This window comes from Ceratotherium simum, chromosome 12 (genome assembly GCF_057802395.1).
Source record: "Ceratotherium simum simum isolate JZ-2026a chromosome 12, ASM5780239v1, whole genome shotgun sequence".
Classification (NCBI taxonomy): Eukaryota; Metazoa; Chordata; class Mammalia; order Perissodactyla; family Rhinocerotidae; genus Ceratotherium; species Ceratotherium simum.
The window spans coordinates 14,318,822-14,333,631 of NC_141911.1; the positions used below are offsets into that span (position 1 = coordinate 14,318,822).

A 14,810-nucleotide genomic window follows, 5' to 3' on the forward strand; every position below is an offset into this window, starting at 1 on the left:
GAATAATTTTAAAAAACAGTAAGATGTTTCATGACTAAATCTAGCCTAAGTTAAAAATGAGAAACCAGCATGATTGCTTAAAAGATGTATCCCATTCAGTGAGCTGACAATTAAGTTAGTACCACAGCATGGGGTACATAAATATTAGTTCCTTAGCCTTCTCCCCTTTTAACCAAAAGACTCACCTTCAGAGTTGGAGAAGACCCAACATAAAGGGGCGGAGGATTCCCTTGCCAACCCTCAAGACGGTAGATGTGTCCGACACGAGAACAAGGGACGAACAGTAATTTGCCACCACACTGCCATATCTATCAAGGAAAAACACATGTGGAAGTTGTCTCAAATGCCAAAAGAAATTACAGCTGAAAATTTGTCTTGTACATGGAAATCTAAAATCTAAATTCGATACAGTGCCCACCGGAAATTCATAAACTAAACAAATCCTAAAATAATTTGCTTGTTTTTCAAACTCCCATAATAACAAAGAAGGAATAGGGAAATTAGTAATATACTGCTACTAAGGGGCCTCTTCCTGTGTACATGTAGCTCCAAGCAACCTTTTCCCAATGTAACCTTGCAAGGTCATGAGGATTCTCCATTCCTAACATCATTCATCATTTCCATTGTTAATACATTTCCCACCTGGGTGATTATTATAATAACCTCCTAACTGGCTTCTTCACCTCCAGCTTCTCTCTACTCAATGCTATCCTTATTTATAGTCAGAGATTATTCTAGCTGAAGGGCAGCTTTGGGTCATGTTCTTCCCTTGCTTAATATCTCTGATAGTTTTCCATTGCTTATCAAATTAAGTAAAAATTCCTTAGCTCAGCATTAAAGATGCTCTTCAATATGGTCCTCACATAGCTGTCCACTTATCTCCTGGATTTCTTTCTTATTAATGCTGTCAGATTCTGCTAAACCATGCTCCTCACTGTTTCCTGAATATATTCTTCAGGTTCCCACCTCTGTGCCCTTCCCTGTTCTGTTTGCTTAGAATTCCTCCTGCCCTCCCTTTATCTCTGCTTATTGATATCATGCCCAACTTTTAGTTCTGCCTCAAATTCTACCTCCAGCACGATGCTGTTTCTTAATCACACCAACTGAATGCCATTCTACCTTCTTAGTGTATTATGAATTTAAGTATAATTCTAATTTCTTCTTATCAACTGTAAGTTCCTTGAGATTAAGGACTGAGTTACTCCTATCCCTCACAGTGCTAAGCACTGGACATTTAAGAGAAGAGGCAATGAATATTTGTTTAACTCAAAGTGTGATATAGTTCTTTCTTTCTTTCTTTTGGAGAACAGGGGGAGGGGAGTAGGAACAGAAGGTATCATTGTTCAAGGGCTGCCTCAACGACAGGGGCGCTGCTGCAGGAAGGCAGCTCCAACGTCAGTCCCAGGACGCACAGTCATTGTTGGGATCTCCTTCTGTCCTGCCTCGTCACGTCCTATGGTGATAAAGGGCAACCACGTCAGTGGATGGTCAAATGTGGCCCCGACACGTGCCGACTCTCCAAAGGGCTTCTACAAAAAAGGTCCAGTGTACAGAATGCCTTGGCTGGGGGTTGTTGGGGTGTGGTTAGTTCTGAAGTTTGCTGGCCTCAATTTTAAGCTGAGTCATGTAAATATGTACTAAGTTTGGAGCTCGCATTTTGCCTTATTTTTCCCAAAAGGGATATATTTTTGTTAGTCATCCCTTATAATTTAGAGAAATGCATTAAACAGTTCTTTCCAAAGAAATCAGCCTTTTCTGAAACTCACAAAGTCAGTAACTACTTAGAAAACTGCATTTAAATGAAATGTTACCTTGTATGAGATCTCAAAGTTTTCACCACCCCAAATCTGGAGACCTGGATCATAGAGACCCAGTTCAAAGAAGAATTCTCGTTCAATGGCAAATAACCCACCAGCCATGGCTGGGGACCTAAAAAAAAGAAACATTGCAATAACTATTTAAGACAAATCGCCAATATCCCTTCACCAACAGACAACAAGCCTTTCTGGAATACAGTCTAAATAAAGCATAAAGGGGAAAAAAACTGATGGCCAAACATTAAGAAATTATAAAACCTTCACAAAACAATCTGCTCATAATTCCTTAATGAACTTACCACAATTTCTAACTGAAATCGATTGCATTATATCGCCATAAGAGGGCGCCTTGGGTCCTTTATTGATTTAAAAATTAAGCCTTTAGAGTTAGTTAAAATACAATTTCTCTTTCACTCCTAAAAATACCGAGCCATACAGCCGTGGTCTGCTAACTGCTCCCACGATGATTTATGAGTCATCCTGGGATGAGCGAAACCATATACCATGGAAGCAGTCTGTCATTTTTTAATTTTATAGCTCAGGGGGCTTGCCAAATAAGGGTGTAAATCATCCTAGAACAGCCACAGTTCATTCAGAGTTTGCAAATGTAGCAGAGATGACACAGAGGAATCAGACATAGCTATTTACTGTGTCAGGAGGTAGGAATGCGAACGGGTGATCTGTGGGGCTTCTTGAATGGGATCTTGAATTGGGACTTTTTAGGGACAAGAGAAAAAAATGTGGCAGCTTTTTAGTGATAAGCCACTCCCATCATTAGAAGTGATAGGGAAATAATTTTCATCCTGTTGTCTCCCAGCCCCGAACAATTAATTATTAATGCGTGATGATTCTTAAGTAGATTCCTCTATTAGAGTACCTTCTTCACCATCACACCTAGTGTTCAATCTATCACTAATTCCTATTGATTCTACCTTGAAAATATATCTTGAATCTGTCTACTTCTTTCCAACTTCACTGCCACCACCCTAGACCAACCCACCACTGCTTGGACTGTTGCAGTAACCCCTAACTTGTGTCCTTTATTCTATTCTGCCCCCATCCACGTCTAAACCACAGCAAGCAGAGCGGACTCAATGTGGGCCTGCATGATGCCAGCCTCTCTCCACTCTCAAGGCTCAGCTGGCTCCCTCGTCCTGAGTTCTTCACTGCTCTCCTCATGCCTTGAACATGTTAAACTCCCTTCTGTCTCAGGGCCTTCACTTATGCTGTTCAGTCTCCTGAAATGTTCCTCCTCCTCCATAGCGTTGACTCTTCATCCTTCAGGTCTTAGCCTCAAGGACACTTTTTCAGGGAGGCGGTTCCAGATCCTGCAGCCTGGATTAGATTCTCCTTCCATAAGCTCCATGTAGCCTGTGATTTCTCTTCATACAACTTATCACAGTTGCTGTTCCAGAGTTATCTGCGTAGTTATCTGTTAATTAGGTGCCATGAGGGAACATATCTTTTTTAAAATTTATCCCCAGAAAATAGTGCTGGCACATAGTAAGCATTCATTAAATATTTGTTGAGTGGATAAATAATGAGTCTAGTAATATTTTCAGTATCAAAGGAAAATCACATCAGGCGAAAGTCATTCTCTGTTGCCTTTTCTTCTTAAAGTATGCTGCGGAACTCACTGAACAGCACTATTACATTTTTTTTTTTTTTTTTTTTAAAGATTTTATTTATTCAGTTTTTTCCCCCCAAAGCCCCAGTAGATAGTTGTATGTCATAGGTTCACATCCTTCTAGTTGCTGTACGTGGGACTCGGCCTCACGTTGGATGGAGAAGTGGTGCCTCGGGGCGCTCCCGGGATCCGAACCCGGGCCGCCAGCATCAGAGCGCGCACACTTAACCGCTAAGCCACGGAGCCGGCCCAGCACTATTACATTTTTGGTTATATTTTCATGTCACATTTATGTAACTATCATTTAAAATTACTCTATAATAACTTTACCTTTTTGATCTTTAAATATATTCCCACTTATCTCAGTATATATTTGGAAATGCATCTTAACATGGAAACCTCCCTTAAATTTTTCTAGCTCACTTTTAAAAATTTCTTTACTAGCCCATGGAATTGGTAGAAATATAAACGTAATCATCACCCTTTATTTTTTTTCTCCCAGAATTATTTGTTAGGTTAAGCAGGTAAGCAGTAGTTTCCTAAACTATTTTAGAAAAAAAAAAAACTTCAAAGGGAAATTTGGAAAATGCCAAATAAAGTTTTATAATTTCCTTATGTTTGCCATTTCAGTATCTTGATATCATGATACACCCAAATCCCCCCAGCATTTCCACAACATTGGAAACACCTTCCCAAAACAGAGTTCTAACATTATCAGCATTGTAACAGGGAGAGAGAGACCAAAAGCAGAACCATAAGATCAGAAAAATAAAATTAGACACACTTAAAAGCCTACACTAACATTTGAGCAAACATTTCATTTGGGGTCACTCTTTTGAAATACAGTAAAATGTTCCAGTTATAAAAGACCAGAAGAAAGGCGGAACATCGATTGTTCTGTTTGAAAAGCCACAGGAGGGAGGAAAGCTGATTTTGAAAGAAAGTTGCCTTTTAATCAAGTGCTCTTCTGAGAATGGAGTAATAAAAGATTCTATGTAACATTTTCCACAGTCTTGTATTTTTATTCATCATATTGAACTGGCACAAAATTAGTATTTAAGAGTTAGCATATAACACAAAAGAAAGAAAAAACAAAAAAAAAATCCCTTGCTATTGCCTTTCATTGTTAACACTACACCCAAGGCATCAAAGCGGATATAAAACTTGGATTGTAATTTACACATTTTAAATTTACAGAATGACATCATTGTCAAAAGAATAAAATTTGATGTCTAGTTTACTAGGACAAGATGGCAAACATTTTATTTTTTTCACTTGTATTTGGAACTAATGCCATATAATATTTCTACCCCCCTCCAAAAGTAGAGCTTGCATTTAGGGAGAAAGCAATTACAAAGAAGGAAATGTGAATTCAAATCTTCGAATAGTGCAAGGAAAGAAACCCTCTCAGAATCTGAGACAGCAGCTACAGTTTTAATAACAAATTTTTTAGCTTAGCAAGAGGTTAATAGGTTAGCAGCAACTGGAGAAAAGAAAAACATGTAAGTGATTTAGTGATTACCGATATGGTTCAGTTTTTGTCTTTCTCATTCTCTTCTCTCGAGGGGTCAGAGGCACCCGTTTCCAGAGCATACTCCAATCCCATGCTCCTCGGGCATACCCATCTTCGTCACCACCCCCTTGGGGTACAATTTCATATGTGTTGCCATTTATGACATCTATAATCGGCACAGTGCAAATGGTTCTGTATTGTGTTGATGATGGCGGCAAAGATGAAATGGGAGGGTATGTATGGACCCACATATTTGTACGAGAACATGGGGAAGGAAAAAAAAAGTACTTAGATAAACATTCCACGTGAGAAAATAAAGTAGTAATCTTTACCGATAAGGTTCAGTTTTATGTTTTCTTTTGGCCTTTTCCTTGTGGCTTAGAGGAATACGTTTCCATAGTAAACTCCAGTCCCAGGCCCCTCTGGCAAAACCATCTTCATCCCCACCTTGCTGTGGTTCAATGGAATAATCATTCCCATCTATGTAATCTATTAGAGGTACAGTACATGTAGTTCTGAAATATTTACAGAAAATGGAAAAGCATTTAAGAACCCAAAATCAACTGGTTTAGTATCTTTTTATTGTTGACTTTTTTTTTTTGCAGTAGGGTACTTGAGTATCTAATGGGAAGTAGAAGTAAATGAATGTCCTTACAACTGAAGGAGCCTGTTTTGGTAAGGGAAGGGTAGAGGAGACTCTTCCCTCAGCTGACAGACAAACATCAAGGACAAGGAGACACGTCTTTGACCTTAAATCATGTTTTCTCCTCTCATTTTGGTCCTACGGGCAGCTTTCTCTTGGTAATTCTGCATTATTTATGAGATATTCCTGCCTGTTATTTTCCCTCCTTATCCCTCTATTAAAAAAATGAGTGTGTGTGTGTGTATGGAAAGATAATACCTGCTACATTCTTAGCAGGTCTCCCAACTCTTTGTTGCTCTCTATTTCTTTGGAAGCAGTTATGAAAATCTGTTTCTGTACTTTTACTTGATCATCTTTTCTTTTATTACAAAAAAGCTTTCGTTGCAAAAACAAAAAAAGTACTGTATTATATTCCTGCTTTTTAAAAAAATGAGAAAAAAATCCCTTAAAACCTGAAGAAATTAAGCAGTGGCCTGAGAATTTTGAAGCAGAAAAATTCCTTGTATTTGAGCTTCATGAAAATGCTAGTACCATATGACTAGTTAAGTGTACAGTCAACTCTACAAAGATAATTTAGTACCCTGCTGGTTTCAATGCTCATCTTATTAGAAAGGATTTTAAAATGCATTTCCTAAAATGGAGATTACAGCTTTTTGTAACCATGTTAAGGTGTTTTTTAAATGTTTGGAAATTAAGAAGAAGGGGAAAATCTTAGAATTTTGATATGGGAGAAGAAGATTCAAGAAAGGTGCTTTATTCCCTCCAGACTGGACTCTCGTGGGACAGTGGAGGGTCACTGTGGGATATGTGGGACTGCCACAGGACCCTATGGGAAACCACTTCCTTACTGCCCCGGAGGACCGCTGGTTTTCACTGGGAGAGGTGAGGTTCGTTATCTTTTCTCACTTCTCATGATTCTCAGATTTCTAAAATAGTGCAGTATAAAGTGTCCCAGAGAAATCTCAGTTTGATAGTTTATTAGCTGTCGGATTTAATTAATTTCTCTAAGCCTCAGTATCCTCTGCAGTACAATGGAGCTAATAATATTTATCTTGCAGGGCTGCTGTGAGGATTAAAACAGACAGCATGTGAAAAATGTTTAAGATAGGCCTTCACATTAAATCCTCTACTGAGTAAATCCTCCAAAGTTCTTTCTTTGACTCACACCATTTGCCACAGGGACATGTCTTATTTTCCTCCATTCTGAAATAGAATTCTGGACCAAAAGCAGGGAAGGGTTTTGGAACTAGGAGAGTGATGCTGCCTTCGACTGTTTCAAACATTTCTGTAAATTTAATGGTGATCATCACATTTCCATAGAACAGTTGATTATTTCTAAACTTTGAAGTTTCTGTGGGAACCCAAACCCTTGACGCAAACAACAGCTGGTACCTACTATTTAAAGTAATCATTAAAAAGGGCATAAAAAAACCCAAAAGCTATAATTCAAAGTATGCTCCTTCAAGTCTTTAGAACTGTTACTACAGTGTAAAGGGCACAATTAATACTATTCTTAGAGAAAGCTTTTGCAGCCAGCGGAAGTCTCTACCATAACCCAACCACAAGATGGTTCTCGAGTGAGCCACCCTAGGCTTATCCCAAATGCCTAACTGCCCACATTTCAGTCAGCCCAAAGTATCAGTCTAGCTCCACCCAAGGCAACAACTAGCTGAAAAATAACACTTAAACACAACACTTGATGCACTGAACGGAACTGGAGTCAGAAGACTGAGAATATTATTTGTCCTTCTAGAACGAAGTTTACTTTTCAACCAGGAAAGAAAAAAAGCAAGATAATGTTACCTGTCCTTAGATATGGGAGCAACGAGTGGCGCATACCAATTAACTGCCACCTCACAGTGGGCATCGAGGTATATCAAAACCTTAAAAAAAGAGGCAAGGTGAAAGAACTCTCCTCATATAGGGGACATCATACATCACACGATTGAAAATTAGATGCTAACATAAATTATCAGCAGAGGCAATTCTGACATATAAATTATCTGTTTAAGCTAGCATTTTCATTTCAATTAAAAAAGTAAAAAAATCTGAAGGGTACTTAAAAAATGTATATGATCTATCAGTTACCAAATCTAAAATGCTGACATTGGAGATATCAAATGTTTCCTACCTGTCCAAGTTTAGCCTTCTGGGCACCAATACTTCGTGCTTGAATTAAACCTTCTCTTCTCTCATTTCGAAATACCTTCACTAGGCCATTCCACAGCTTAATATAGTCATCTAGTTTTGCTTTTAAGTGTTCTATGAATTAAAAAATTCAATCAACATTATAAATTATATTTATGTATATAAACCAATTAAACTATTATTTTTCTCAAGAAATAGGGACAGGCAACAGGTACTTGGGGTGGTCAATAATTTTAAACAGACCAGACTGAATGGTTAATCTAGAGAGAAGTAAGTTTAAGTGTATTATTTCAGTTAAATTTTGAGCTTAATATGCCTACAGAAAAGTGGTTAGCCTGAGAATTATCAAATATCTCTCTAAACATTAAATGAACGATAACTACTGACTGAATCGACATGAAAACTTAAAAAAAAATTCACATGTTAATGTCATATCTAAAAGCTTTCAGGCACAATATTTTGTTTGCTTTTGGCAGAAGCAATGGTTCAGGATTTCTGAAGATAAACTGCCTGTAAATAACATTATATGACTTCATTGGAATCCACACAGGGTATAGGTTAACATTAGTTCTGGGCCCTCTCTCTCCAACCACAATCAGTGTCGAAGGTTGAGTCTTGATGTGATGAATACAGTTCCCATCAAGTTGGTAAATAACAATCAAAAGATCCCATTTTCTCTGTATTTTAAGTACCAACAAGTGTATGAATGTACATATGTATGTATATATTTATAAATATTTACATATTTATAATAAGTGTATGCAATAATATTTTATATAATAAATAACATGTATATATACTTGCAATTTGGTAGAGGAAATTTTGTGTTATAAAAACAAGATACATTTGCCAAAGTTTCCATCTTGGCTTCTCAGTTGCAAGAGAACAGTTTTTGTTTGTATCACTATGAGCCTATGAAATTGGCACATCACAGCCACAACTAGCTCCTGGATCCTTAAAGATGTTTCTTGGAGACATAAAAATTATTTTTAAATTATTTAAAACTCTGGCCCATGAATACAGAAACAAACAAAAGTAGCTGTATTTAGTGATGAGCTGGTGGTTACGTGGGCAAATCAGACTGTACACTTAATACTTGACTCATTTTTAGGGAGCTTATAATTAGCAAGACACCCACACATGGGTATTCAAAATTGAGAAGAAAAAATTTTCCCTTTTTCTATATTGGCCTTCGGTTTTTTTGGTGGGAAAGATTCACCCTGAGCTAGTATCTGTTGCCAATTTTCCTCTTTTTCTTTTTTCCTCCTCCCCAAAGCCCCAGTACATAGCTGTATATTCTAGTTGTAGGTCTTTCTAGTTCTTTTGTGTGAGCTGTGGCCACAACCTGGCAACTGACAGACAAGTGGTGTGGTTCTGCACCCAGGAACCAAACCCAGGCCGCCTAAGCAGAGTGGGCAGAACTTTAACCACTAGGCCATGAGGGCTGGTTCTGGCATCCAGTTTTAAGGAAAATTATAAGTAAAATTCTTATGCTGAATTGTATTTTTTCCCCAGAAAATCTGGGTAATTTTCCCTTCAATGTAAGTTTTTTTTAATAAAACAGCTCTTACCTTCCTTTTTTTGTTTTGGCAAGGAAGATTGGCCCTGAGCTAACATCTGTCGCCAATCTTCCTCTTTCTGCTTGAGGAAGATTGTCCCTGAGCTAACATCTGTGTCAGTCGTCTTCTACTTTGTATGTGGGTTGCCACAACAGCATGGCTTGATGAGTGGTGTCGGTCTGCGCCCAGGATCCGAACCCACGAACCCCAGACTGCTGAAGCGGAGTGTGCATACTTAACCACTAAGCCATGGGCCGGCCCCAACTATTTTTTTTTTTAAGCTCTATACAGTCCTAAGTTTTTTTAAAGCCCCTTCAGAATTGCATTAGGTACTTTTTTGGATATGCAATCTAAATAAATCTAAAATAAATCATTACAGCCAGAAATGAGTTGATGGCCTGTTCTTCAAATTTCAATTCTTAGTTAAGATGGCCCCAAAAGGGAAGTTGGTGACTCAGATGACTTCTGGCTTCTTTGGGATCTCGAACTGTGGTAGACTGTATTAATTTTCAAACTATTCACCCCTCTCCTTGGGGGATGATTATCTTCCCCAACCGACTGATGGCAGGCTGGGCCATGTGACTTGCGGTGACCAATGAGATGGGGGCAGAAATGACTTGGGGCACTTGTGAGCAGAAGTGTTAAGAGCCCTTTAGTACTTCACCAGGCCTCTTCTTTCACTCTGCCTCGAGGCAGGCGATGCCCAAGATCAGGCTGCTCTGCAAGCCCGAGTTCTGCAGTGAAGATGTGGGGCAGAGCCGGGCTGACCCGCAGGGAACACGTGGTATGAGCAAGAGAAGAGGAGAAGCTTTGTTACAAGCCACTGAGAGTGGGCTCGCGTTTTACCTAGGTCTGCTGAGCCTTAGCCAGCTGGTGCTCACCTATAGCACAGTGAGCTCTATTTAAAAGCCCCAAACCTTGTTTAGAGAGGACATGGTAATTTCCAGAAACCCCAGTGTTATAAACAGCCAGCTCCTTTGTGAGGTTTTATATTAGTGAAGTATTTTGTTTTTAAAAGAGAAATGATAACTCAAAGTTTTACTTTCTGAATATATTGGCAAAAGAACAAATCAAATTTTCATTCAAGTCAGATTTACCAAACACTATATAATTTTACTGAGGATAGGACTGACTGATTTTAAGGTTGTTTTGAAATTAGGAAAATTAAAGCCCTTCTGTTCAAAGGTAACCCCAACAAACATCTCTCTGCATGCTGTAAGCTAAGCCAACCCTGCATGCGATTGCTGTTAAAATGTGATACAAGAGACTGAATATTAGAGATCTGTAACAACAGAAGCACTGATCACAAAAAAATGAAAGTACAATGGACAGAAAACTTAAGTCCAAAGTTTGGTTCTCTTTTTCTTGGGCCATGCAAGAAAACACAGTTTTAGGATGGCAAACACCTTTTTGGTGTATCTTCACTTTTTTTTTTTTTTTTAAGATATGCTAAACTTTTACTTGTATTAGTAACATATGGGTTCTTAAAATCAGTACAATCATAGACATAGGATTTCTCAAAGTTATTTTTGTAGATTTAGATTTTTCTAAATCTAAAATATTGTTGGTACTAACAATATCACTTTAAAACATATTTTCAAATATTTATCCTGAGACAGGAATAGTATTCTTAATGAAAAAGAATGTCATAGAAAATTGCAACCAAGAGATGATGTCTAAGCTAAAGGAATTTGACGTGACTAAAAATTTTAAAGTTATACGTTCGCTAGTGTAATTAAAAACGGTTAGTTGAAAAAAGTGATTAGTTGCACAAAGATGAGGGGAAAAGGAAATAGGCCATACTTCTCTTTCTTCTCCATGCTAACATATGTGTACAAGATCAAGATTCTGGTCATGTCCTTGCAAAAACAGCAGAGGTTTATCTAGACTGCAGGAGTTCTAACTTAAGTTTTGGAGGAAGCTTTTATAAAGCCATTCTGAATGGTATTTTCATGCTACCCATGTTCTGTCTTCACTTCTAACATTCTATTCAGTGGTAGTACTACTTGTGACAAAAATTCTCTGTAAAACTTATTTGCCAAAAAGCAAATATTCTGTTGCTATTGAGTAGTCTGAGCTCTTTGGTCACTTTTCAAAGGTTTGAATTCAGTTTTGTGACAAGCAAAGAAGAATAAACAAACACTCAGATCTGGGTTTCAGCAGCACAATTACATTTTTTTATTTAGCATGCTGATTTGGGTCTGAGCTGTAGCATTACCTATCTTTTGATATTTATGTCATTAAGAAGATATATTCAGCTTGCAATAATGGATCTATTTAAAGAAAAAAAATGTTAACTTAACAAACCCACTTATGTGGCAAATCACTGCTCAATCTCTCTCGTGCCAGATTGAACCAAGACTAACCAATGCCTCCCTAAATGCTGTAATAGCTGGCTCCTTAAAAAGAATACAAATAAAACAATTAACTTTTATTTAGTATCCTAAATCAAATATAGAACAAAATAAGCTTTAGTAGATAATTTCTATTATAAATAAAAATAGTCCATGGTTTCTGGTCAAACTCAATACCTGCATTGTCATTCAAATGCAAAATACAGGGTATTAAATAGGTATATGGATTTCACTTTGACGACTCTGGATGGTGCTTCATGTGACATTACAATATAAAGGCAATTGGAATTTTTCAGTCTTTCAATAAATTACCTCTATGACTAAATTTTTGTGAAATCCAAGGCCCAAAGAATTGGTATAGTACAAAAGAGTGGTTAAGAACACTGACTTATGAGCCTGTAGATTGGGATCCGGCTGTTAATTACTACCTCTGACCGCTGGCAAGTTATTTAGCATCTCTGAGCCCCAAGTGTAAAATGGAGATAATAGCAATATCCATCGCAAGGATTTCTGTCAGGATTAAACAAAATAATTAATATTCAATGCTTGGCACAGTGCCAACTTGTTGATAATTGATGCTATCAACAGATGCTAACTATTAATTTTTAAAAACTATTTTGAAATCACATTTTGCAATTACTCATAATTAACTTATTTTATAGATAAAATATCAATTCCATAGCCATTACCTTTATTACTGAAATCATCAATTAACACAATTTCTGCTAAATATTTCCTTGGAGTCCTTTTAATTACACTGTGGACTGTTCTCATGAGGGTTGACCATCCTTCGTTATGGAAGACAATGACAACGCTGGAAGTGAGCAGGTTTTCATCATAATGCCAATATTTGCATCTGCAAAAGGAAAATTTCATCATATTTATTTAGAGGTAATCTATACTGCTTGGTTCTAAACTTACTATAATTATGTTTTCTGATTGGACTAAATATTATTGACTTAACCAAGGTAACTGAATGACATACAACCTTTTATATTTTAACAGAAACACAAGACAGAAGAGAGAAGCTGCTATGAGATGAAGTTACTCACAGACAAAGCTACTTCCTAACGAACTGGCACTTACTGTGTGATAAAGAAAACTAATTTGTGAATTTATGCTTCTCCACTGGGGATGCTTAAGATATTATTACAGGTATCAGGGTTTTCTTTCATGACTTAGTTTATTTTCATTGTAAAAACTTAAGCTTCTGGTACAAGGGATATTTTTCATTTGCTATGAATAAACCACTATATAACTGTTTGAAAGCTGTTCTGTTCTAATAAGGCTAATACATTCAGAAAAAAAAATTAGGCTAAACTGTGGCATATAGCAGGCATTCAAAACTTAACTGTTGAATGAAAAAACAAAGTTCTAATAATGTTTAGAGTTACTAGATTGGTTAAAGAAGGATCATTAGCTACTTTACACAAAACTACTGTAGCAGGAAGAAAGTTACCAGAAGCCTTCTTCTAATTGGAAGGAAACTCAAAACAGAGCCTGATAAAGACTCCAGGAGCCAGGGAAGGTTCAGTGAGTTTCATAGACGCATGGTATATATGTTATATATATATATAGATGTTATATATATATATGTTACATGATATGTATGTTATATATATGTGTGTGTACACACACACACACATTTCTTTCTGTTTGGTTATGGGAGAAGAATAAGATAGTAACAGGACAGAGTAATAACAATTTGAGACCTTTATTCTTTCTGCAGGAGTTAGTTTTCAGAACTAGCATTTGGAGACTATATCTCCTTGATAAGTGGGAGGGAAAGGTTTTGTTTTTGTTTTCTTATTTCAAAACTTTTCATAAAGTAGTAAATAAGTTTGTTCCCAAGATTAAATTTAAAACCATAAAAACAATAATTAACATTATTAGCTTGATAACCTATACCAGCATTTAGAATAGTAACCATTATCTAAAATAGGACCTGGCCCGGGGCCTGCCCAGTGGCGTAGTGGTTAAGCTAGGCACCCTCCACTTCGGCCGCCTGGATTCGTGGGTTTGGATCCTGGGCACGGACCTACACCACTCATCAAGCCATGCTGTGGCGGTGACCCACATACCAAATAGAGGATGTTAGCTCAAGCTCAAGGCCACTCTTCTTCACAAAAAAAAAAAAAAAAAAAGACCTGGCCCAATATAGATGGAAATAACCTTTTCTCCCAGTGTTTATTTTCGTTTCAAAATTGTTCTAAATTGTCTATGTTCTTAGAGGTTATTTTTATAGAAATGCAGACTGAGTCTGGGTAATCCATTTAATCTTATTTCTTATATCTGCATTTTCTTATTAAATGAGTATTAGGTACCTACTATGCCCATGGCCTGAGCTAGGCACCAGAGCTGGAGCACTGAGGGAGACAGACATGGTCTCTACTCTTATGAAGCCCATGGTCCTAGAGGGTAAGTGAGACATGGAGCAAATATCTACTTTCTCTGAGTGTGTCGGTGGAAAAACCAGGATGCAAATGACAGGTGGACCTCAGCCTCAAGACACGTGGTCAGGAAGGCCTCCTGGAGCCATGATGTGAGGGTGAGACCAGAAGGATGATTAAAAAAAGTACTGAGATGAAGAAGTGGGGAGGGAGTGGGGAGGAAAAGATAAAACCACAAGAATGAATTGTGTGCATATGATTCAGATATTATGAGAATTTAAAAAATGACTAGATGGAAGATCTATATCTTTAGAAGGTATAATTACAATATGAAAAATATACATAAGTTAAAGAGAAACAGTTACAAAGAAGGGCATTTGCAGTACTATAGCAAATAACAGCATATACTTATTATGAGCCAGGCACTATTCTATGTGCTTCACTTTTATTAACTTATTTAACCAACACCCACACCACACCCACACCCAACACCACGATGAGGTTAGTACTATTGATGTCCCCATTTTACAGATGAGGGAACTGAGGTTTAGAGATAAATGATTTGCCTAAGATCACACAGCTAGTACACAATGAAGTCAGGAAATAAACCTAGGCTATCTTGAGTTTATAAGAAATCTTGTTAAACATAAAAGAAAAAGAAAAAATACTAGCTATACCTATCCATGAATGGCTAAGAATGGATATTGACATTGACTATCAATTCAATACAAGGCAGCCGTAGAGCTTATTGTTATGTGA

General features: G+C 37.3%; 1 protein-coding gene across 4 annotated transcripts in view; it reads right to left on the bottom strand.

Moving 5' to 3' along the window:
- GALNT7 (polypeptide N-acetylgalactosaminyltransferase 7) overlaps positions 1-14,810 on the bottom strand; it is a 144,301-nt gene that overhangs the window by 14,384 nt on the left and 115,107 nt on the right. For 2 of the 4 annotated variants that reach the window (XM_004433493.3, XM_087437420.1), the window contains exons 3-8: positions 12,351-12,517; positions 7,732-7,862; positions 7,404-7,483; positions 4,967-5,149; positions 1,812-1,929; positions 186-308 (exon numbers count right to left, since the gene is read on the bottom strand). In XM_004433493.3, coding sequence (XP_004433550.1) covers positions 186-308; positions 1,812-1,929; positions 4,967-5,149; positions 7,404-7,483; positions 7,732-7,862; positions 12,351-12,517 — 802 coding nt within the window. Of the gene's footprint in view, positions 1-185; positions 309-1,811; positions 1,930-4,966; positions 5,150-5,289; positions 5,473-7,403; positions 7,484-7,731; positions 7,863-12,350; positions 12,518-14,810 lie in introns of all 4 variants that reach the window. The other 2 variants (XM_014789883.2, XM_087437421.1) reach the window with 2 other exon arrangements.